The sequence below is a fragment of the Enoplosus armatus genome, chromosome 23, assembly GCF_043641665.1.
Source record: "Enoplosus armatus isolate fEnoArm2 chromosome 23, fEnoArm2.hap1, whole genome shotgun sequence".
Classification (NCBI taxonomy): domain Eukaryota; kingdom Metazoa; phylum Chordata; class Actinopteri; order Centrarchiformes; family Enoplosidae; genus Enoplosus; species Enoplosus armatus.
The window spans coordinates 10,225,991-10,251,986 of NC_092202.1; the positions used below are offsets into that span (position 1 = coordinate 10,225,991).

Here is a 25,996-nt window from a genome sequence, read left to right on the forward strand (position 1 = left end):
AAATAGCTCTGGCAAACATAGCTGCAGAGCTGGTGGTGTGAGCATGGACCACACTAGGGACTAATCATTTAGAATATTGCTACATGAACCTAAACTGCAACTGCCAGCTTTAAAGACCTAGACAGAGGGGATGTTTTTATGTCCCTATCATACTTCCGTCTCATACAATACTGGAGCACTGATGGATTACTGAACAGGTCCGAGGGTTCAGGGGGCCCCTGGGCCAGAGCCTCTGTTTGAAGTGACTGTTATTATTTCTCATTGGAAAGTCACAGAGCTCAGTTAAAAGTAGGAATGTCTTTCTCCTGATCCTGAGCACTGTCATTTAATATTGAGTATGTTCCAACCAAATTCAATCCATTTGTTTTTGTTGATTGTTTTGTGCATGTCACAGCACATACAGCACCTGAGAGTTCTGTTTCACCTGCAGAATGTCACCAAATGACACACAGAACAACCACAAAGGGAAGCATAACAAACACGAAGAGACAAAACAACCGCAAACACAAGCAAAACGACTACAAAGAGATGCAAAACTATTATTAAAAAAATGCAAATTACCAGAAAAGTGATGCAAAATGACCACAAAGAGATGCAACACGCTGAGCATCAGTAGAAGCTTGAGGAACAACTTGTGAATACTGTAGCATTACATTACAAAACATGCACTAGGCATTTGTTCATGTCATTTAACAACAATTCTGAATGAACAACCACCTCAGGGTATGCATTGCATTTTAATATTCTGTTTTTAATATTACTATACTGTTTACAGTTATTTCAGTCACACCCCCGCTTACAGGTGTTGGGATCAGATGCTCCCATTGAGAGACAATAACAGTGCGACTTGTGAAATGAAAGCTTCTGACAAACAAACTGCAACCAAGAACGCTGTGACCTTTTCCTTATCTTGAAATAACATGACCAATAATACACTGTCTTATTGTAGCAAACTAGTACTCTTACATCATTTAAGAGGAAATGTTGAACTGCAGTGATCGATGAGACTTTGCTGTAATCAAAAGTATCAAAGTAGCTTACTATCCTGAATAGATCTTTTCATTAATATCTACTTCTGTATTCATTTTTGCCTTGCAACAGCTGTGCAAGATTACATAATGAAGGGATTCCTCTTTGGAAGATATTAAAGAAAATAAAAACCAAGTGAAATCAAGAACAACGTTTTATTCTGTAAAACTAAACTCTTCCAACAATGATGAATTGCAGTAAGCTGTAATAACTACACTATATATGATACCAAAAATCAACCTACGTCCTTTCAGGTTTAAATCTGAAAATATCTGCGTATTAAGAACATTTTTTATACAGATGATTTAAATTTCAAAATGTTGCCATATTGATTGTTTTCTGGAATGACACAAATACTGTGAAATTTCAATCAAGACAATTGAGGACTGCCTCATTATACCAACGCACGGGACAAGTTCAGCCCAACCCCAATTGCCCTGCTGGTTGGGGACAGTGGCATCTGCCACTGGTGCCCCATCACTGATATCACATCACTAGGTCCTGTCGGCTCTTATCACACTGGCCCACCATCTCCTATCTTAATAGAGATCTGACTGTATGCCGTGCCTACGTGCTGACCCCAGGCGTGGCCTTTCTGCTTATCGGCCGTCCACAAGCTCACGCTCCTCCAACATCCTGCGACTTTGCTGGCTTTGCTTCCCAGCAGGGCCTTGGGAGCCATGTTGTTGTTGTTGTTGCAGTCAGTTTCTGTTTCGCCTCCAGGAAATCTGGAAACTACTGAGGTAGGTCACAGGGGACGAAGAACCATAGGCAGCAGCAGGGTAGCCAGCATTCTGTGATCTAGGAAACTTCTATATGAATGTGAATTTTTGAACTTCATACTTTATTTGTCCACGATAACGTCTAATAGAGCCAGCCGCTGTTTCCTCCTGTGTCCAGGGTTTATGCTAAGTTGTAGTTTCATATTTATCATACAGATATGACAACAATAACCTAAATCCAAGCCCATGTAGGAGGACAACATCACTGTTTATCATGTACCTTAAGGGTCCTTTCACACCTACATTCCTGGTCTGGACTTTCAGTTTTTTCAGTTTGATCCAAACCAAAATTACAGGTGTGAAACCTCCCATGTATAACGATTCGGACCAAACAGCCAAAACCTAGGTCCAACGAAAAGAGGTGGTCTTGGACTGGATAAAATTGGACCATGGTTCAGTTGGAATCAAGAACAGGAAGTTCTGGCGTTCTACCTGCTGAATTGACAACATGCCGAAGTCACGCCCGTCTACAAACCAATTGACTGCAAGTATAGGGAGACGCAGTTCACGTAGGTGATGGCGACAGGACATAGGTATGTCATGTATAGTTCTTTAGTGTGCTCGCATAATTGCAACGTGAAACCAAAACTAACCGGCTCAAATGTAACAAGTTCAGACTTTCAGGTGTGAAAGACTACAGAACATAGCCTTTATACAATTTACCTATCTGCAATTGACTATACCATGTTCCTATTTGACAGCTGAAGTGATGAGAAAATGCACACAGTAATTGCAGAGATACCGAATGCATATGAAAGTGCAAACCTAGCAAAAGATGCAGTTATGCATATCGTATCTGTGATACATTAGAATTATTAACTCCACACGAAACAAGCAGGAAAAAGATGACTGACATCTTGTGCCTGTTTTTTTTTTCCTTTCCTCTATTATCTCAGATAATAACAGCCTTGTCAGCAACAGAGCAGAAAGTTACACTCCTCAAAATGAGCACCCGGGGAGCAAACCTGCAGGGCTCTGCGAACTCGAGTGTCTCAGAGGCACCACCATGATAAAACTCAGGTAAGCGTAAAAAAGCAAGGTGAGTGAATGAAGCATGGATCATAAGGGCACTGACCATCACTGGAAGGGGCATCTGGTTGGTATAGTAATTAACCCTGCTGAGTGGTTGGCCTGGAAACTGCTGGCTCCACATGCCCCTGTCCACCCCCATCCCTCAAACCTTTGGAGCACCCAGAGATGATGGAGTGTCAAACCCTCCCTGGTCACACTTATTAGAGCCAGTGAGCGCTGCTGTGACCCGGCTGGTCTCTCCCACTATCTAGGCTCCAGGGTAGGATAAGTGGGGGGCCAGGGATCAGAACAAAGCAAGTTGATACTGTGATAAGATTAGTGGCATATATGATGGTACAACTCATCTCAACATCTAAAACATGAAAGGGTAGAAGCGAAGTACAAAGCTACAGAAATCGCAGGATAGGCATGCACACACATACAAATGATTCCTCCCTTGATCTCTCTTTCAGGCACAAATACAGAGAGGCAAACCCACACCTGAGTGGTTTAAGCAGCACAGGGCCAACCCAAGCACTTCGCAATGCACATTTTTTACAGGGGGGGGGGGGGGTTGCTGTCACAGATAAGGGGCTAAGATTAGTTTTGGCATGGGCTAGTTGCTGGTACCGTAGTCTCATTTTATCTTTAGTGGTGATGATTGGCTACAACAGCTCTCAGCAATCCTCTTTTGCTCTCTGGAGTGTGTGGAGGAAGCCTGAATCTTTCAGCAGCTGTGACAAGACCAAATACCGGCCAATGAAATCCTGACAGGTAATAGTCAGAGGGGCAACGTCTCGGGTGAATCTTTAACAAGTAATAAAAGCTCATGTCGTATGTTTATGCTGGTTGTTTTTGTGGCTGTATGAGGTCAGTTCAAGTAATTACTGATAAAGTGAACCACCAATACACTTCCAGAGCATTGCCTCGTCTTCCTGTTCTTTAAATGCCTTTAAATGTAACTGGCAATGCATCAGCTGAAGCTTGAAATCACTATGTGCTAAAACTGCCGTCCAATATTAATGAAACATCCCCTTAAAATACTCCTCTTATAAAAAGGAGCCAGCCTAAAATATCAGGGTGTTCTGTTAGTCAATAGTCTGATCCTGGATTTCCCCGATTTGTTTGTTTTCTTTAAAGAATTGTGACCTGTCAGTGCTCTCTGGTGGACACATGTAATGGTGACAAAATTTCTAAAAGAAATAAAACATATTTTTGACATTTCCGTATTCAAATTTCTTATTAGCCAACATATACTTACTGTAAGCAAATATTGGCCTCTAGTTTCTGGTCATACTTAATCTATTTGCCATGACTAGTTTTTAAAATCTGCTGAAATGTTTTAACAAAATGTTCCTCAGATAACCATGAAAAACAAGTTGTAATTGAATGTTGGAGGAAGATTCAAAGTGACACTTTCACATGTCCCACTAGAGCAGCCGATACGGCTCACTTCCTCCACAGTCACACCTTCCCTGAATCAGACAATGCATCTCACTACTGTGTTCTTTTCTAACAAAGCAAAGCACACTAATTTCTTTAAGGCTTTTATACACGTGCAAAAATCCAAAATTGGTCAACGACTTTAAGAGGAACCCAGTGGCAAGCTGGTATCATCTTGCAATTTCATTAGTTCAGATTCCATCTGGTTGATAAACTTAAACTCCTTGGAAAAAGAGGGCTCTCTGCAGTGTGCCAAATCAGCTGCCTGGCACGGGGCCGACACTGGGTACACACCATGGCTCCCTAGCTCGAATTCTTTCTCTCTCCTCGCCTCTATTTTGTGTCAGAGATTAAAAATAGCAAGTGGCCTTCTGCAGAATAAGCAGTTCATGGATTCTGGCTTTGACGCTGTGTTTGCCTGGAGAGGCCAGCTGTCACCTGCACGCAGGAAGAGTAGGCCTCACCACTGATTCTCAATACACAGTGGGCTCTGGACTTTGGCTGCAAGACAAAATGGGTGCATCTGTGCATCCATTTTACAGTACCGGAAAACTTTTGAGTTTGTTTTTTAAGTGTGTTTGCATATTTATGTCCATTAAGCTGAAAAAAATGGAACAAGACCCAAAACAGTGGAAAATAATATGGATAATATGGACACCCATAATATAGATCATTCCAAAAACGTATAAGTTAATTCAACTAAAGATAGAATTTGAATATTTCTATGATTTTAGACAAGTTTTGTGATGCTGGAACAATTCTCTCCCCAGGCTGGAAAGAAGAGAATCAAGTTAAGCTTCTCTAATCTGAAAAACAATCAAAAGACTGAGGCTGCTGCATTTAGAATTAATGAGAGACCAACCTTGTGAACACTTGGAAATTAGTCAGAGCGATTTTCTGCGGCTACAGGCTCATTTTCTGGTTCAGAACATTACTATCAAACAAACGTCATTTGTGTGTGAAAGCTCAAACAAATATTACACCAAGTTCACAAAGTCAGCCTCTGTCAGAGTTGAAGTTTTGATCAGATGGGATTCCTGCTTGTGTGGTTTCTGGCTTAAAGAGGGAGCTGATACAATATACCAACGTCACTAGACCAGTGGTTCCCAACCTTTTTTTTGTCAGACATAGCCCAAGTACCCCTTCATTACACTACCCATCATGTTCCAAACATGTTCATTTGAGTTGATTTTAAATGTGATGTTATTTTAAGAGTTATAGTTAAAGAGTAATTCAAAATGGATGATGTTACAGTCATGTTCTCATTCAATTGAACTGTCAATGTTTAGGTTGGTTTGGTTAGTTTGCATTTGTACTGCTGTCACTAGGAGTGGCAGAAGCTGGACTATCCCTTCATTTTAGCTATTTTAACCATTTATGCACAAGGCTACTTGTAGCTAACTATTTCAACTGTCTAACCATTACTTTTTAGCTATTTTGCCACTTATTTATTAACTATTTCAACCATCTAATGACAACTTTTACTTTTACCGTCTATTTTTTCAAATGAGTTGAGCTACTCCACAATCTTTCCAAGTACCCCTGGTTGGGAATCACTGCACTATACAAATTCGATATATATTTTTTTGTGTATGTGTGTGAGTCGGAAAAGACCAACTTCAAGACAGATCACATTGCAGGTTTATGCATTTATATTTATAAATACTTCCACATATAAAGGCACATGTAGTCTCATCCAAATATCATCTCCAAATGAGGAAAAATAAAACAGACTGATTAGTAACATTCACCCATATAGATGAATAGACATCAATAGAATCTCGAATATTAATATTATTAATTTACACATATGTACAACACATTCATTACAAGATTTAGACCCCCTATGAGAGTACCAACAAAATGCAGCACTCTGTTTATTGGCATCCCTTAGGAAGAAGAAGAAAGCAAACAATTGGGATTACGTTATCGCAGGGGAAAGGAAGAAGGGAATATGGGGCACAGGAGTTGAGGCTGCCATATTTGTTATTTTCCTAGCTACATTTTTCCTGTAGGGCATGAAGTTTCCGACTCCATTGATTTTGAGATTGTCTGTTCCTGCGCAACAACGAGCCTGTCTGGATACGCAGTGCACCTCCGGCTCTGTCAAAAAAGTGTTTTCTGTTGTATTGACTGAAACGGAGCTGCTCGGTGGAAGAGGGAGCTACGTTGTGAGAACGCAACGAGGGATGATTAATGCAATTATCAATAAGAACGACAAGGATTTAAATAAGCTGAAGTCTTTCAGTGATGTCAGATCATGCCAAGTTGTCACTGTGACAGGTGATCGACAGGTCGACAGTGAATGTCCCACTCCCCTGTACTCGACGCCTCTGTGGCCCGGTTCTCTGGAATTGATATGGAAGCTTCTACATGTTCATGTACATTATTAGACCCATCGTCCTGGGAGTTGCAGGGCTGATGACCCACCTCTGAATGATCAGAGGTGGGTCTGGTGGCCTGTTTAATTTGAAGCCATGGAAGGTCTGATTCAGTGGACGGGACACCCAGCGCCAGAGCTGCCTCTTCTCCTTCCTCCACCGTGGAACCCAGTTCCTCATCTTCAACTCCCTCTACCTCATGCCCCGCCTCTTCCACAGGACTCCGCCCCTCCTCCAGCTCTACGGCGGCTCGATCTTCCGTCAGGGTCACGATTTCTCCCCCTCTCCTGTCGATCCCATTCGTCTCCACCCCCACTAGAGGCTCCAGGCTGCTGAGCAGTGCAGGTGCGTCTTCCCTGCTGACGCCATCTGTGCCAAGGTCGCTGCCAGCGGTGTGGCATTCCCACAATGATTCATGTGAACTTCTGTCGTCTGACACAACTGGGAGAGGGAAGATGAGACAACTGGTCATTTTAATTACTCACTTGATCTGAAGCCATAGTAGAAAACAAGTGCTTTTGTCCTCTTCTGTTCCTCTGAAGGAGTTACGCAAGATGGCTGCTGATTTGTGTTAGCGGGCAACATCACCCTGACACACAGAGGAGAATTTAGCAAATTCATACTGACAACAACAACAGCAACAATTGTACCAACAACCACAACTTCAGCAGTTTCTCACATTGAGAAGCTTCATAATAAACTTCAAATATTAGTAGATTATCAAAATGATTGCAGATCAATTTCCTGTCAATTGACTAATCGACTTATCATTTCAGCTCTACAATATAATACTAACACTACTAATAAAGAGTGGCAGCCTGAGTTTACAATGCATTTTAAGGAGCAGAAAACAGTGTATAAAACACTGAACAATGATAACTTCTTTTGGAGCTGGACCACTGTGTCAATGTAGAAAGTTATTTCAATTACTTATGTGACTGAAGTGCTTCCATGGCAACAGGCTAAATATAGCAGCAGTGCCCCAGACAAGGGGACGCAAGACAAGTGTGACGCCCCGCATCTCGGCAACAGCAACAGCTTAGTTCTGCTTCTTCGCCAAAATATGCTCTCACTTTGGGGATTACTGACCCATATTTGTGGATGTGCAGGCAAAAAGGTTAAAGACTGCACATAGAGTCCCAGCCACCTTTTCCCACACACACATACACACAGGCAAAAACACGCAAGGAAGAAAGCAACATTACTTGAACTGGCATCCATATTTATGCCCCCCCACCCCCCCCAGCCCCCATCCCCTTTCAAAGAGAACACGGCAGAAGTTTCTGAATGTCAGCGGGCGAGAATTTGCTTCACATTTCCAAAATGCCATGGCATTTGGGCAGCTTGCACCAATGAGAAGCAGCGAGGAGTGGAGGCGGGAAGGGAAAGGACTTGGGTTAAACATGGAAGATAGCAAGGAGTGTTTAGCACGCAGTGGCTAATTACAGTGTTTATGCCGTTAGCTGTGGGTGCTCTTATCAATGGCTGGAGAAGCCAGTTACACACAATTACACACTCACCTTCGGGTGGCTGCAGTCTGGGCTGCATGTTTGGCTGAGATGTGGCACGTGTTGGATGAAGCTCCGGTTGAAGGTTATCATTCAGTGTGATACTGTCTCGTGTCCCTGTAAGACCCACCATCACGGAAAACAAACACTCGCTGTTACTTTCACATGCAAATGACAACAAAAAATGTTTTCCAAAGAGTTTTCACAGGTTTGAGCATGACAGGACTGGATGGAGCTCATCAGTGCACATGTATGGTGCATGTGTTATGTGTACTTTCACACAGCATACAAACATACACGCACATGTGCATGGGAGCGCTCACAGGAAGTGGCTTCAGTTCCCTGTCATCTGTCTTCATTAGTGATGGCTGCACGCCTCCTAGGCTGACACCATATGCTACTCATAGGAGACTGTGCACTATAAACCAGACATCACAAACACACACACACAAAACTGTATTCACATCGACACATGCATAAACTCAAGCCTGTAAGTGTGCACATCAGCCTTTGCCTTCACAGAAACCCAGTGAATAGGCCCTTTTTCTCTGACCATTCAAGTGTGAGGCACAAAAACAAACAGAAGAATGAGAAAATGGATGAGTGGGTGACACGATGCGTGAGAATCATGAATGGTGAACGGAGACCATATTGTTATGAATGCAGCCCATATTGTTATGGATGTTCAGTGTTGACACTGACGTGGGAACACTGAGTTAGAGGGTGGGGTGGGGGCTGTTTGGATCCTGAGGCTTCTACCCACAAACTCAAGAGACGCAACAAAGTCGTCTAAAAAGTTCCTTTACTTCTTTTACAGAGACAGTGGTTTTGATCATTATTAGATCGTTAGATTGTTTTAGTATCAAACCTTGTTGGTGTTTTTTTGCGGCATGGCTCTAGGGATGGCAATGTTGGTCTGACAGTCCAACACTTTGGTTTAGAAATATCGATATAACGACGTGATGGGTTGCCATGAAACTTTGTACAGACATTCGTGGTCCCCAGAGTATGTGTCCTAATGACTTTGGTGATCCTCTGACTTTTCCTGTAGCGACATCACGAGGTTGACATTTGTGGTTTTGATTGAAATGTCTCAATAACTGTTGGATGGACTGCCATGAAATTTGGCATGAACCCCTAAGGATGAATAATACAAACTTTGGTGATCCAATGTCAGAATTTAAATGTGTCCAGGGCTTTGGATTATGACCAAATACCTGCAAAAATGATGACATCAGCTGATCAGCCTCAACTGTCAACTGTTTATTGCTAGTTCACAAATGTTAGCATGCCGCCACTCTGAACAAAGATGGTGAATCTGGTAAAACATCATCAGCATGTTAGCATTCCTATTGTGAGCATGTTAGCATGCTGACTTTAGCATGAAGCACCACTGTAAGATGACCCTCACAGACTTTCTCTAAAACTTAACCTGTAATTACAAAATGATTAAGACACTTTGTCTTGAGTGATGTCATTTAGTAACTAATTTAAAATGAGTATTGGCAACAGGTTCAAACACCTATTGTAACTTGGGGTGGGTGATATGGATACAATTATTTTATGTCGTTATAAAATCACAATATAGTGAATTTTCTGAAAATTCAAAGTCGAAACTGTTTATAGATGAAATTACTAGACAGACATGGTTGTTTTTGGCTCATCCAACGAATGAAATATCTGAAAAAAATCAAGGTGTTATATGACTGTAATGAAAAATCTTGTGAATCAAATATTGCCATAAAGCAGCCATGCTCATTTACTTGCAACATAACTACCCAATATGACTGGAGATGTCTATCAATTGTAAAGAAAATCTCCATAAAATGTCTGTGATGTCAATATATATAGATATATTGTAATTTCCCCGACCCAAACTCTAACATCGCTCACAGCTGTATTGATTTTGTGAAGTATGGTTGTGTAGTATCATACTACAGCTGTCAAAAGACAAAAGAGTTGGCAGTTCTTCAGAGGCAAAGATCTTCTTCATTAAGCTCAGATAGCTGGCCTGTAGCTTTAAGATTGCTCCTGAATCGCAGTCTTCAAGTTTTGAGAGAGGGCCCTGAGAGGAGATCTGCAGACTGCCTTTTAAAGCCAGTAATAAGGTGGTGCTGGTTATTGGTATGAAGAGCAAAGCCCAGGCTGAGCACAGCAGTGTGTCTCCAGGAGCTAGGCAGTGCTCAGGAGGACGCAGGAGGCACCAGCGACTTCCTTTAAACCTTACTGGCAGCTGCCTGTCCAGCCATCTAACCACCTCCTCTCTCTCTCTCTCTCTCTCTCACACACACACACACACACACATTGTATATACACATGCGCCCATCCTGCAAAGACAAGCTCTCCTGCATTATATGATACTCCAACATACCAGAACATACACGCTATATCACAAATAAGGAGACAAAAAGAGATGTCTGTCCAACAGTCACATGGTTAAACCCTACACTGGGATGCAGTGCTGTCTAGCTCTATGGTGACAAGGAAATGCCTTCCTCTTAACTGGAAAAAGTCTGTCACTGGACCAAAACAGAGCTATATGGGTGCACTCTGTATCCGTCTTTTCAATAGCTGATGCACACTGACAGGTTTTCACTTGCTGTGTTACTTTTCAGCTTGCACTCATTCAGTGTGGGGGTACGGTGGACGGGAGGGCCGGTGGGGATCTATCAATCACAACTTTATCTGACTCACTGCATCGATGTCATTGTTATTGTTTTTTGCTCTCTCGCTCTCTCTCATCCGGAGACAACGTAGTCACCTCGAGTGTTCTCCAGGCCTCAGGTAAGCAGCCAAGGCCCTCCATCCTATCCTGTTTGCCTTTAATATCCATCAGCCCAACTTCACATCACATCAAGGCCACAGACACTCACATCTCTCTCTATATTTCTGTCTCCCTAACTGTGGTGGACAGCGTGGTCGTCAGGCACTCTGGGCCCTCGCCTACAAATTCCCTAATAACGGCACATTCCCCTAAATGTGTTTGTAATGTGGGCAATCATTTTCAGTAATGGATGCTTGTCAGTTTTATAGCGGTGAGAATGACGGTCTCATGACAGGGCACCTCCATTCAGCCGCAGCCCCTCCACCTCTCAGTCTGGTTCATCCACGGCACAACATCTCCCTCCAGTGGGAAAAGCGGGGAACTATTTTCTAGGTGGACTGTAGTCTCCTGGTTGCATTTGGAAATACTTTTCAGGCTGCAAATGTAGGTTTGAGATACTATTTTTGATACAGTTTACATTGTTTAATTTTTATATTTCTGTTGGGTTTTGCTGTTCTGAGGATGAGGTTTGTTTTAAGGAGGGGACCAGTTGGCGCTGCTACGGATACAGTTTGATTCATACATCAGGGTTTACTTCATACACACTAATGCATGGATACAGGTGCAAAAAAAAATGGTGTGGTATATGTAATTGTGTTTTTGAATACTGCTTGGGTCTCCTCAGATTTAAAGAGCATTTCTCCATTGTCTCGCATAACGAAAAGAATGTAAAAAAACTTATATTGACAGCTTTGAGACCATTTTCTACTACTCATTTTCTCCTTCTATTCTCACTTCACTGTCATATCCTAAAACCGTTGTATTGTTGGACTTCAGTTCCTAGAAAAGTAAGAATACTCCGTCTGTTAACCAATTCAAACTCTCTGACTACACAGTCTGCAACACATATCTTGTTCACATTTTAAAATGAACAGAAAACAGTAGTGTGCTGCCTTAAAAACGGCTCTCAAAAATAATATTTTCCCTGAGTATAAAATCTAAGATGGATCCACTGGACCAAAAGGGTCAGAGTGTGATCTTCAGGCAGCCTGCTTCAGTCAATGGTATCACAAACAGACACATGAGCGGGTGGTCAATGGAGTCGACACATTGTAAACGGTGGGCATGAGGTGACACGCTTTCTGGGCGTCTGCCCAGATTTGTCCTGGCATGACATAGTGGAGGGCATGGATGGGCTAAGTGGGGCAGAAGGAATACATACTCCCAATTCCCACGGATACGCGGTAGGTCAAGCCTGAGACGCAGCCAGAGAAGAGAGAAAGACACACTGTTACGAACATAAAACCTTGTTAATGTATTTAGATAAAAAAGGAGAGAGAGGGGAAATCAATTTAAAACAATTAGAGAAAAGATCCCAGGGTTATTTGTTTTACTCATAAAGATAAATGATAATGAGAGGTGTTTTCTTCTCATATTTCTACGGCAAATCACTAATTATTAAAAGGGACATTACATTTACTTTAAACACGCACACAAACACACCCGCAGTCACACGGTCGTGTTTGCTCATGGTGTGGTACAGTCACAGGTACCAACCAGGTGAAAGCACGTGCAGGAATACTGATACACAGTCTTTGCATGAGTGGATACACAGATGTTGAGACTGGTGCCTTACTTTGCAGTGAGGTCCATTTAAGTTCCTGATCATATTTAACACGCTTTATAGCCATTTAACTACAAACGACAGCCATCATTTTTACCCATTTTGCTCCGTTTCCATATTCTTAAAAATCACTGTTTACTAGCTGGATTACTCGGAAACATTCAAAAAAACGCATGTGATTGTAAGGTGATTGACAAACATGATTATTTTATATACAAACCAAAATCATTTATATCCATAACGAATGAATGTGCCACTGAAATACTGTTCAATAAGAGAGAATATATTAGAATGAATTTCTGTTATTACTCTGCATTTGTTTAATAACTGGATTGTGTTTGATGTTAGATTCAATTATGGAGGGGTCGTTTCAGGACTTCAATAAGGACACAATGTGGTACAGCGTCAATGTTTTAGTTTGTTTTGGTGGAAGCTTCAACACTTGGTCTTGAGACCCACCTGGAAGACTCCACAGTCCCGAAACCTCCAAGGTCTTCAGCTTCCTTTCCAAATCGGCAACTCTGTTTCCGAGGATCCTGTAGACAAAGAACAATGGCTCAGGTTACTTGGGACTAATGAACAGCGTTAGTGTGTATGTGTATTCGTGTGTCACAGTTCAGTGTTTGCCTTGGAGGTGGAGGAGGATTCTCAGAACAGCTAGGCAAACATTAGAAGTGTGCGAGGTGGATGGAGTTAAAAGACGACCCTTATGAAACGGAGGAGCGTTACCTGTTGGTGTGCCTCTGGTGCTGGATGACCAGGTTCTTCTCGTGGATGGTCTCTAGCAGAGCCGTGGCCAGGGACTTGAGGTCAGAGATGGACTGAGGCGTGGCTGGCAGGCTGCAGCCCTGCTCTTCCAGGAGCATCTCCTGGACTAAGAGGGAGAAAGCTCATGTTATTTGACACCACACGAAAACATGTACTCAGTGTCCTCATATACTAACATACAACCCGCCAATAATGCGCCAATAAAACTTTCACAAAACTTAAGAAATAGGGGTGATGGAACAAGAGATGGGGGAAAACAGCACGACAAGAGCAAGACAGAGATGGAGAGTTAGAAACAGCTGTCTACTAGGTGACACTCTCCTAACTTTAACTCAGGAGCCCACTGTGCTGCTTCTGCCAGCAACTGTCAGTCATCATGGCAGGCTCATTTCCCTGCCAGTGGTGCTCTCTACCACTCAGAATACAATTAGCAACCCAGCTGGTGTCCGGGCGGTGGCTTGAAGGATCAACAAAAAGGAGTTACTAAATAATGCAATGAGGCACGGGTAGAAACAAAGAAGGAAACGGATTTGTGATGCTGAAGAAAGAACCAGTTTATCTGATCAGAAGCAACTCCACAAGCTATAAGACAGAGGTGACGGACAGCATTTTACTGGCCTTCAACACTTTCCAGATCAGCTGCTCGGGTATCTATTTATGTTGCCGTTTAAAGAGAATTCACAGTGATTGTGTTTTCACCTTGTTTGGCTGAGAGGACTCCAGTGAGAGGGCCGTTGTTGGCTTTCCCATATGTGCTGGAGTTTTTCCTCCTCTCAAGAGCTGTCTGTGGGGAGGGAAAAATAAGAGAATAAAGCTTGCCCTGCCATGTTGGATTTTAGTGCATATTCATAAGATTACAAACTTAGTGACATCAAATGAATTTTGTCAGTATTCATAAGAATCAAAATCAGAGGCATTCCATCTGTACCTTGTACTTCATGATGTTAGATTTCAGCAGGTTCACCTCCTCTTGTAGTTGGCTGAAACGCTCGTGCAAATACCTGCAGCATCAACGATCGAAAGCAAGGCACATATAACAAGATTGATGAAGAGCAGATTACATGCTAAACATAACAGACACTAATAGTTTGAAGTTGAAGCTCAGAGAATCACGAATATTCTGAATGTGAAAATGTTTGAAACAAGCTTACGCAATGTTTTAGTATTAGTACATACTGTCCCCCATGATCATTTTAACTAACAGCCAATCTGTCTTTTGACGCAATCAATCGCAGTGTTATTGGTTTAAAAATTATTACTAAAACACTATCACTACTCTTAACCTGCAGCTTGTAGAAAACCTCCCTCTAGAAGGTGGATGGGAGATTTAGAGAGTGGATCGGGTTTGAAACAGTGTGATCTGTATACTAGACATCTGCTTCTATGTCCCACTTACCTGTTCTCCATGCAGAGGGCATCCACGTCAATGATGCGAGCCTCACGGTTGCCAAGAATGTGGTTGAGCTCCACGTTGAGTCGGTAGGCCTTCTCCCTGAACACACTGCGCTCCGCCTTCACGTCCTGCAGCTCGTCTGTCAGAGCCTTCATGTTGTGCTCCATCTCCTCCATCTAGACAAAGGCAACCAGGCAAAAAGTGTCAGAGAAGCCACAGAAAGATATTTTAAAACTTTGTTTACTAAAGTAGAGTTTGCTGAGAGTGCATACACTGTTTACAGCAATCAGCAACGTAGGAGCTTGTCTACTGCTTTCAACTGAGTGAATGGCTCCAGTAGAGCAGATAGAAGTTAAGTGCCTTGTTAAAGAAAACCTCAACAGCAGGTTTAAAAAGTAGGGGAATGTATTGTTTCACCACCGCCGCCTCATAACAGAGAGAGGTGAGAATATGGGCATGCCCCTGATGTACAATGCAAAAGGACAGTGAAGCACCTGTCTCCAAAGTGGTGATCTGCAGAATGTTGATGATTGCTTTCTGCTTTGGAATATAAAAAGCAAAGAAACAAAAGGCAAATTATGTTTTGTTTCTCTCAAATCGCACTTTCACTGTCTCTTTCTCGCTCCTGCTCTTTATTTCACTCTTTTTAGTCTAGTTTGGTAAGGTGAGGTTTCTCAGTTACAAAAAGTGGTTCCTGGGTCCCTGAAAAAGTCCCTGCTGTCAGGCTAATTGTTGGATCCGGAGCAAAGTGGTGAGTTTAGAAAAGGCCTTTGGTTCTGACAGGCTGAGACCAAAAATGAACTGTCAATGTTTGGGATAGCTGAAAACTGCACTGGACATGTGTGAATGTGATGCAAGATCATTTAAATTCGAGATGGTTTTCTTAATTTTGGATAAAAAAAGGGAAATATATCAACCTGTAGCCCTGCTCTCTCTAGCTGGCGAACTAGATCCTCACGTTCATGGGCAGGGAAATGGCGTGCCCCCACCTCCTCATCCCCCAGCCTCTGTCGAGTGATGGTCATCCTCAGGAGCTGTAGAAAAAACGTGAAATTCACTGCTTCTCTCAAACACATCTACTCACGCACTGGACTGAGTGAGGGGGTCACGTTACACTGTGTCTACGATTGTGTGTGTGCTGCTACCTTGTTGTCCCCCTGGGCCTCCGCAAGCCTCTGAGTCAGCTCCTTCACCTCCTCAGCAAGCTTTTTCGCTCGCTCCCTCGAGTCTCTCAACAGCTGAGCCAGGTTCACCTGAGGAGAAAGTGGAGAAGAGGAGTGAATGAAGTGAAGGACAAAAACATAGCAAAGCAGCTGGTGACAGGCCATTTTATCTGTAGACGGCCCACATCCACCAATAAAACCACCAATTAGGGTGTCACTTCTTTCACGGGAGCATACACACACAGGAACAATTGTTAACATACAGAAACGGCTGTGAAACTGTTTATATTAACAGCTGTTGAATGGCTCGTGCGTCATCAAACACTTCGGACAAAGGACTTAATAGATTTTCAAGATCAAAAGACTGCAAGGACAAAGATAAAGGATCATGTTGAGCAAAAACACACAACATTATTCCTTGGACTGTTTCCTCACCTATATTACACTTATAGACGTCTCAACTCCAATTATCAATTCATAAATAATTTTTAAAATTATTATTATTTCAAACAGATGTCTTGATATCAGCAAACTCAGAGCCAAATCATAAAGTCAATGTAATTTTGCAACACTTTACTTAAAAATGAATGTTTTATAATATATATTAGCATAAGAAATAATAATAATCATAATTCTAAATAATCACAATCAGAACTAAAAGAAACACTCTCCGCCTATTCCTAGTTTAAACCATAAGTAGAATATTTATTTAAATGCAGATTTTATTTGGCCATTTACTTTTTACTACGACCAATTGAACAAGAATCCCATTATTTACTGTATATAAAAAGTGATCTAGTGTGAATGTCATTATGGTCATTACCCTTTTCACAACACTGATGCTTGCTTGTTGTTTGTCCTCTAAAAAGCAAGACTCCTTTTCATAATGCAACTCAGCAGCCAACTCTTCAATTCTGGTTGTCATAGCATCCTTGAAAGCACCACCAAGCAGAGTCCTACACCCCCACATTTATCCTAACCATGATTATCTGGTAAAGGGGGCACGTCTTGTCATATAAGAAGTCTGCAAGCTGCATATAAACCTCATGAAAAAAACTGTCCAATTCAGTGTCACTAAGTGAGCATGTGATCTGTATTCATTTAGTATTATGAGGTTGTTTGTCCATTGAGATCCTGTATTTGATGTGAACTCAAGTCGCAGAGGTTATCCTCACCTCACACATTAGTGGCAGTAAGAAAGCCCTCCAAATCAACAACAACTTACTTGATTGCGTTTTTCTGGTGGCAAAGAGGGGTCACCATCCTAAAGTATGAAAAGAGTTACATAATTAAAATATTCCTCATCATTGAATACAATTAGCACATATTACATTATGAATATTAAACATTCCCATTTAATTGACTGTTTCATCAGATAGGACTAAAAAACAGACAATGCCGTGCACATGGACAAATAAACATCACCTTGAAGGTTTGAACCACTCACAATGAGTTCCCTGTACTTTTTCTTGAGTCCCTGGTGGCGCTCCCTCAGCTGGTTGGCCATCAGCTTGTACTGGTCTCTTTCCTGCTGACAGGTATCCAGCTCCTTGGACAGAATGAGCAGGGCCTCCTTCTTACTCTCCAGTTTGCGCTTACACACCAGGAACTACAACAAACACCGCACACAAGGACAGAGGACTGTGGTATTATGAGATGCATCATTGTGGATACAGTTAACAGTAGGCCATCTATTCCAGGACCACAGCCTGTATATAACATCCATCTTGCTCTTAGCTTTATCATTTCCTACAGGCCCTATCCTGGGATGGAAATGGTCAAATGACTTAACTGTAATTATGATACCGACCACGACCAGTTCCCTACAGGTGGAAAAGCACACACGGGAGCCGAGCGTTTAAAGTGTAGATAAGACACAGCAGAGGGAACAGAATAAACCTTGATAGCTGTCAGATCAGCTCATAACCAAATGAAATAGCAGCTGCTGCCATGGAGCTGAATGTGCAGTAGTAGAGTGTAGTAAAGCTTGTAGTATGGTGTTGTAGCTCAACCATGCTAATTACTTATGTAAAGCTGCAACTAATGATTCATTTTTTCACTTTATGTATTGTTCGTTTGGTCTATAAAACATCATACAATGGTATAAAAAAAAAATAGTGAGTTCACTAAAACTCAAAGTGAAGTAATTAAAGTGCTTGTATTCTCTTGTATATGTCCAAATAGGTCGAATCTTACTCTGTAGGTTTAAATGAAATTATGCTAGCAATGTTAACAAGTAAATGCGGCCCCACAGGTGGGTTATATCTGGTCTATATAGCACCATACGTGTTTAAGAGGTGGGCAGGAGCGTTACTGCATTTCCAACACCACAGGCTCGGAGTCGGCCTGACAGAATAGCATGCTAGCGTACCCCATCAATCAATATTTAGCCTACCTAGCTAAAGACGAAAAAGTCGAGTTTTCTATGTGATGTTTAACAGCCAGCCGGTCTACGGTTATTAAGCAAAGAGACCGAAGCTCGTTCCATATGGACAAGGGAGCTTCTGTAAAAATCCGCCCGTCTCTGCAACACCTGTTCACGGTCTTCGCCACTCACTTACCTCGCTGACTAGCCCCTGCCAGTCACTCTCACTCCTCTTGGAAGACTGCATTTTTTTTTTTTTGACAAAATGTCAGGATACACGCTGCCTCTCTGCCTCTGCCCGAGCTGTCTCTCCTCCGTTTGTTTATCCTTCAACGTCACTTTTTTTTTTGGCTCTGCTGTCAAGTCGCGTGGAATGACAACAGAAAAAACATTCGGCTTCCGGTACAACGTTGAAAATAAAATTATCGTTGAAGAAAATGAGTTTTGGTAAACAATTTTCATTTGAAAACGATTTCAATACGAAACACTTGATAGCCTACATTATTTGGAAATAAATTACTGGGGCGTTCCTCACGAGGAATTGGCAATAACAAAACGGAAATTATACAATGATTCCTTCACAATAAAAGCACAAAGCTGTAAAAATGCCTCATTGTGGGCATATCTTGGAGAATAAGCCAGACATTTTAATGAAATACAATGGAAACACTTACTTGTTGTCAAAGGAAGATCAGGAAACATTGACATCAGATCAACTTCGTCCACCTTCTCAACAGAAAAATAAAATTGTATTGCAAAGAAAATCCCTGACAGTCATCTACAATATGCCAGTGGTTCCCAACCTTTTGGCTTGTGACCCCTCGAAATGTAACAATGTCTATTTGCAACCCCTTATCATAAGTTGTATATGTCTATTGGTTGTGATGGTTTTTCCTAGATTCCTAGAGGCCTAAAAATGTCAAATTACAACAACAACATTAAGTAAAGTAACAAAATGCTTCTTAGCGTTAGTTTTGGACTTTATTTGTTTGAGTACATCTTGCCCTATGAAGTTTCTCATTTAGGCTAGTAACTAGAACTCAACTTTTTTACATTTATAGCTCTACTTAGACTTGGAGGAAAGTAAAAATGAAAAAAAACCAAAATGACATATAGTTCTGAAGTATGTCTTCTTTGAGTATGAATGATCTTTCCAAACTCAACTCTTCATTCAGGATCCCTGTTGGCATCGATAAAGCAAGTTCCAAGCTCAATGTTCTCTCTCTCTCTCTCTCTTTCTGTCAGCACCTGTCTCTGTGCTCTTTTTCTCTTTCAAAAGGCAGGATGTTTCGAACGGACCAATCAGCAGTACACACTGCCTGGCCGAACCAAGAATCCAGCCAGTCAGAAGGAGACATCGAAAGTTGACACTCAAAAGATCCTCGCAGCAAAAGAGCACACACTCTTGTACAGAGATAAACTAGACACAGGTTAGGAAATGCAGCCAAAGATGTTGTATAAGCTTGAATATTCCATTGTGTTTTTTAATTGCAATACCATTCACATACTGAGCAGAAGAATTTTAAGACTTATGAGTTTGTTGGTTGGTTTTTACAAGCTGCAGTAACTTAAGCAAATTCTTTTCAGCAAATCTCTATCTGTCGAATATTTATTTGCTGGCCTTTGACTTCAGCCGTTTCAATGACAGACCTGTGTCAAAGTTCCACTGATGGATTTGATGAAGAACTAGATCAGAACTAGTTTCTTTAACTGAAGGAGCTATTTTCTGTGATAGCCTGAAAAGAAAGGTTACATTATATGAATATGGAAGAGCTAGGCCTCCAATATCCAGAGGCTTTCAGATGTGTCTTTTTGCTATACAGTGGATCCGCAGATCAATGACAAAATAAGCAAATGTAGAATTTGCATCCCTGAATTACAACCACCCCGCAACAGGTCTCATTGCATTTAGCTACAGTTCATTCAAATCAATTTAGTTGCAGCAGGCCTTCTTTACATCTAAGTAAAGACCCAGCTGAATCGAAAGACTGCGGCGGAGAGCTAGGTTTCAATTTGCATTTGGCTGAGTAGAAATGTGTTTCTTGAACTGGCATGTTGAGAGGCCCGTCACAGTTTGTGGGTGGCATTACGGCTGTGGTGGTGATGTCGTCTCTTGGACACTTGTTGTAAACATTTCCTTCAGGGGTGGCTCTAAATTCCACTCTTGGCTTTTGGCTAATTTATAAGCGCATCCAAAGAGATCAGGAAACAGCAACATCAGATCAACTTTGGCCGCGTCCTCCGGACTGCAAACAGAGAAATAAAATTGTATTATAAATTGAATCCCGACAGTCATCTACAATATACCAGTGGCTCCCAACATTTTGGCTTGTGACCCCTTGAAATGGAGTAATGTCGACTTGCGACTGGTTGTGACGACTTCAACTACTTTGTTTAAATAATTTCTGGAGGCCTGAAAAGCAGGCAGAGATGAGAAGAACGTCTATTTTGTGTAGCAAAAAGATATATATTTTTTGTAATAAGCAGCAACAAAAACAAAGTAATGGTATGCAGCCGTGAAGATAGGCGTGATGTAGGTCAATGAGAGATTAAACTCAGTAAAACAGCGGGGAAAAACATTCAATAAATGCAGCCATTAAAAAAATACAGCTTTAATCCTCAATGTTCCAAAGACAAGAACTTAAATATTAAAAGTCCAGTCTTCTGAGAATATTTTCTTACTTTTTCGATTTTTGCCTTCACCCCAATATGATGAAGGTGAATGGAATTTTGTTTGTGGACGAATGAAAGAAAAGTTACAATTGAAAACTCAGTATGTCTCTTTCCAGAAAAAGAAATGTTCTATTGTCACTGTGAACACTTTTCATTCCTTCCACCAAAAGAATAATGAGCGAAATAACTGAGAAAAGATAATGTTGAGAATGAGTTTATCCTTGACATTTCATCATCATTTTTTACTCACTAGTGTTCATGGAGGTTTTGTATGAACTGCAGTAATCCCAACATGTTTTCAGGGTAGGCTTTCTTCTTGCCCTCCAACTTCTGGACCACCTCGGGAAACTAGAACACCATATGTTAGTTATAATTATACTTTGTGACAAAGTGGACTTCAGGAACACAAACTAGTGGGCTTCCAAATAAATAATAAAGTTGTTAAGTTTCAGTCACCTTATTTTTCCACTCTTTGAAGGATCCAACCCCAGCAGATTCTTCCAGTGAAGAAATCAACTCCTGGTCTGCATTTTGACAGTTTTCCACCTCCTTCCTGTTTCCAATCTTTTTCAAGTATTCAATTCTCCTGGAAAATAAAAGGTATGTTTTGGATGCAAGTTTGACAAAACGTAAACAACTTCAACCTTTTTGTCGTATCATATTGATGATAACTGGTGATGTACAGATGTTATGGTAATATGTTGATATGGAAATAACAATTAAAGAAAAAGTCCCTTCCAAAGACCCAAGAGAGGCATGCAAATCAAATCTTTTGATGTATCATTTGATTTTCACCAGCCATGGTAGCAGCTCTATATATGGTAATATCTGCTGGTCGGCCTGTCCACCTCTTTGGTTCAGACTGAAATATCTCAGCAACTATTTGATGGATTGCCACTTTGTACAGACATTCATAGTTCCCACAGGACGACTCCTAACGACTCTAATGACCCTGACTTTTCATCTAGTGCCATCATCATGTAAAATTTTCAGATCTTCCAATATGTTGGTTTATGACCAAATGTCTGCAAAGCGAATGGCATTCCCATCATCCTCAGCTGTAATTTTTGTTTAGTACTAATTAATTATGCTATCATGCTAAACTAAGATGTTGACGATGGTAAACATTATACCTGCTTAGCATCAGCGTGTTAGCATTGCGATTGTGAGCATGTTAGCATTTAGATGAAAGCACCACTGTGCCTTTAAGAACAGCCTCACAGAGACCTCTATTGTTAACGCTATGCTAGCTACAAAACAGAAGAATAATAGCAAATCAGTTTAATTCATCTTAACTAATTGATCATGATAAAGATGATTCTACCTGTCAGTGGTCCAGAAGAAGGGATGACTCAAGCATTCTTCCACTTGAGGTCTGTTCTTTGGTTCTTTATCGATCATACACTCGATGAGATCTGTTGCCATCACATCTTGAACATCGACCAAAGAGTACCTTCCTTGAAGGATGTTGTACACACATTCGTAGTATTTGTCGCAGAAAGGATGGTGTCCTCCAGAGAGGATATAATATATCAGCATCCCTGCCACCTTAAAAGTTAAACACCAGTTTAATTACTCAATGACTTTTTACCTAATCATGAACAAAAATTGTGTAGCCGAAAAACTAACCTGTATGTCCATACTCCACTTGTATGTTACGTTAGCTCTGTTAGCTCTTCCTTTTAAAGTCTCTTTGGCCATCCAGCATTTTGTTCCCGCACTGACTGTGTGCAAAGTTGTTTGTCCTGTGGGGAATCGTCTACTTATGCCAAAACCAGTTAGTCTTGCCCTCCCGTTAACATCTGCAGGATAAATGGTGTAGATTTATTCCATAAACAAAATCATATATTGAACAGAATTTAATGAAATATTTGTGTATACTTTGAATTTCAGATAGTGAATTACATGTTTATATTTGTCTTACCAATCCAAACATTCTGTGGTTTGAGATCCCCGTGGAGAATTGGAGGATTTAGACAGTGAAGCACCCTTAAACTGTCGAGGACCTGATGCACTAGCTCCTTTACAGGCAGATTATCTAATGCAATATATTCTTCCAAGGTATATTCACAAAGTTGAAGAGCAAGATATCCAAAGTTCACATCCTCTGCAAAGTCAACGTATTGTACAATAAAAGCATCATAAAGCTCTGGAAGTTGTCGAAATCCTTCCTCAATCTTCAGATCCTGACGGTTGCATTTAGACATTCTCTGAATAGCAACTTCAGTGCCATCATCTCTCAGCCCCAAGTAGACTTCAGTGCCATCGCTGCCCCTCGCTATGCGGAATTCTGCATCATTCACATAAATCATGCTCCCAATTCTGGTTACTTTACTTTCATGAGTGCTCTGAAGCTTCTCTAATTTTTCTCTCCACCTCTTGCTGATTATTGGCCTTCTCTGTAGTATTGGTAATGTACTTGAGTTTGACTGGCCGGGTTTAACATTTGAAGTCTCCACAGTTGGATCAGTTGCAGTAGTGCAAACAAGCTTTCCTGACCTTTCCTTATCTTTCTGCTTTTTCCTGGATTCAGGCACGGCTCGATCATCTTCATATTCCATGTTTGGTTTGCTTAAATGATTTTTCAGGTGTCTGAGGACTTCTTTCAGCTTGTCGTTCATTTTCACATCTGCAGATGTCAGTATGTCCTCGGGCACTGAAGTTATCCCCACTGATGTAAAGATGTTAACAGCATGTTCAAACAAAAGTAAGTTTGCAAATACGCCGTATGTGATGACTCTAATGCGAATGGAGTATTCTTTTTGAATAAAAGGAGCAATTGTTTTGCATAACTTCTTCATAAAGTTGTGATCCCAGTCATTTGTGCCTTTTGTTTTCTGTGTTATCACGTATAGTGTTTGCAGAATAACTTCACATAAGTCAGGTCTCTCTTTTGAGCAAAGCTGTGTCAGTAGATGTGGGATTATAGCTAGTGCTTGCTCATTTGGTATGTCTTCCACAGTACACAAAACTGCATATAAACTAACGATCGGCTGATTTATATTTTCCTGGAAAATGTTTGGAAAGCGACTGACTACACCTGCAATGTAGGTGTTCAGATTTCCAGTGTCCTTCAGCCATTTGATACTTCTCTGGTGGTATTCTTCTTCATCTAGTCCAGTTCCATTAAAAAGTGTTTCAATTATGGTCAAATGGGTCTGAGGATCCTCCAACAGCATGTGACTCTCAAAAGTTTTGAACACTTCTTCGGGTAGTTTCCTTTGCACAGCGATTTCCACATCCAGGAAGTATCTAATTATGGAGCATAATTCATCACCTTTCAATGCAAGCTTATGAATCTTATGAGATATTTTTTCATTGCAAATAATATCTTCAGGACCAGTGACAGCTAACAATGTTACCACTGCATCAGCAGATATTAGCATTTTCAAGACATCATCCCTGTCATTGAGGGCAGCAGTTTGCAGTGGTGAGAATCGCTGTAGAGTCCATCCATCTGGATGAGCTTTTGCTTCAAGCAGTTTCTCCACAAAAAGAAGTGGTGCTTTGGATAGTGAGACATAATGCAAAGGTAACAAGCCATTACTGGAAATGTTGTTTGGTTCTGCACCCTGCTGCAAAAGGAAAGCGCAAATATCACTGTTGTGATTTACAACAGCAGCAATCAGTGGGGTTATATCGTCCTCCAACTCTCTGCAGGGGTACACTTCATTAATGCTGTTGTTCTTCAGTAATTTTTTGAGCTTCTTGAGGTTGTTGTCAATGATACACTGTATTACGGGATGTGTTTCTCTTGGTGGGGCTGTCACTTGTAGCTGTGCGAAGAAATCCATTTATTTCCTTCAGAGGAACTGTGAAAAAGACAAAATGATGATATTACTGTCACAACATGTGGTGCAGTTTTAAACGTAAGACAAGCAGCCAAAAGCTATCTTTAGAATTTGAGCTTAAAGGTTCCTTATATTTATAGGTTTGTTTTTTTTTTCAAGTGTAACTTTTCAATGCTTTGAGAAGCTCGAACGAAACCACATTTACCAACATTGTAATGTATGTGGGTACAGATGGCGGACTTGCACAACTAGAGGTGATATTTAACACCAAGGTTGTGATTCACAAACCCTCAAGTACCTGCATGTCCATGTATGCAAAATCATTTTAATTCCACATCTTGAAAACTCTCCTATTTTTACTGCATTTGATGAAAAAAAAGTCGCAACAGGTTGAGTAGTAATTCAATTTGGAGACAAATACGAGTGAACACTGGTCCTAATTTCTAGACTTGCTAATGATTTAATGTGTTTACATGTGACTTGCACGAAAAGCGCCGCACCCTTCCCTCACTGACTGTTTGAACTTTGCACTTCCTCATTCAGGCTGGAAACCGTGAAATGTCTATAAATAATATATATATGCTCACAGTAGGTACAAGAATGAAACATTGCGTTTGTAAGTAAACGTTCAACAAAAAAAAAAAACGTAAGAATGGATTATGAATAAGAGTAATCCGACACGAGTGTGTTTCTCTCGGTCGAGCACACTATTTGAATACATAACTTTAAGGTAAATGTCAAGAGGATTGTAGGAAAATTAACTCACATGTCGAAGTGACGTGTTGGGTTTCCACAGGACACTTTCACTTGTATTGTTTCAGGTTGATGTTCGAACTAAAGTCTGTCTGAACATTGTTCTGGGACTGTCCAGTCACCATAGTCTGAATACGAGACGATCTGAGCTGGTGAAAGTGTTGATATCTTTATCTAATTGCCTTCAGTTTTTAACGGCGAACCAGCTTTGCCTCTCTGTCCACGCGCATTGCGTCACCCTCTCCCTCCCCACGTCCGAAAACAAAACCTACGCCCTTTCCTGTGCTTGATAACACAGAAAAGCGAAGGCAGTGACAGGAAGTAGATTTGTATGTGAAGCCTGCTGAGTTACCAGCTGTCTTGTACTGAAACATGCAACTTTATTGGAGGAAGACTCTGTAACTCTATAATGTAGACCTTGTAAGGAAACACTACACATATAATAATGTTTGATCATGCTGAATCTTGCACAATGTAAACTAAACAGCAAAAGTATAACAACTTGTCAGGCGACCAGACTTGAAGACCAAATACAAGCTCTATCAAGG

At 41.1% G+C, this 25,996-nt stretch overlaps 2 protein-coding genes across 2 annotated transcripts; both read right to left on the reverse strand.

Moving 5' to 3' along the window:
• Window positions 1-6,536: 6,536 nt before the first annotated feature.
• Window positions 6,537-18,515, reverse strand: ccdc149a (coiled-coil domain containing 149a). The gene is made up of 13 exons (XM_070930231.1): window positions 18,428-18,515; window positions 17,314-17,475; window positions 17,092-17,130; window positions 15,849-15,956; window positions 15,621-15,737; window positions 14,707-14,879; window positions 14,239-14,311; window positions 14,010-14,094; window positions 13,272-13,416; window positions 13,002-13,078; window positions 12,141-12,173; window positions 8,167-8,271; window positions 6,537-7,087 (listed from the first exon to the last, which is right to left on the reverse strand). The coding sequence occupies exons 1-13, from the start codon at window positions 18,476-18,478 to the stop codon at window positions 6,537-6,539; spliced, it is 1,719 nt and encodes a 572-aa protein (XP_070786332.1). The 5' UTR covers window positions 18,479-18,515.
• Window positions 18,516-19,174: 659 nt separating this feature from the next.
• Window positions 19,175-24,289, reverse strand: LOC139305811 (serine/threonine-protein kinase/endoribonuclease IRE1-like). Its single transcript, XM_070929760.1, has 6 exons — window positions 22,829-24,289; window positions 22,534-22,706; window positions 22,229-22,452; window positions 21,361-21,490; window positions 21,155-21,252; window positions 19,175-20,477 (listed from the first exon to the last, which is right to left on the reverse strand). The coding sequence occupies exons 1-6, from the start codon at window positions 24,081-24,083 to the stop codon at window positions 20,318-20,320; spliced, it is 2,040 nt and encodes a 679-aa protein (XP_070785861.1). The 5' UTR covers window positions 24,084-24,289; the 3' UTR covers window positions 19,175-20,317.
• Between the last annotated feature and the right edge of the window lie 1,707 nt (window positions 24,290-25,996).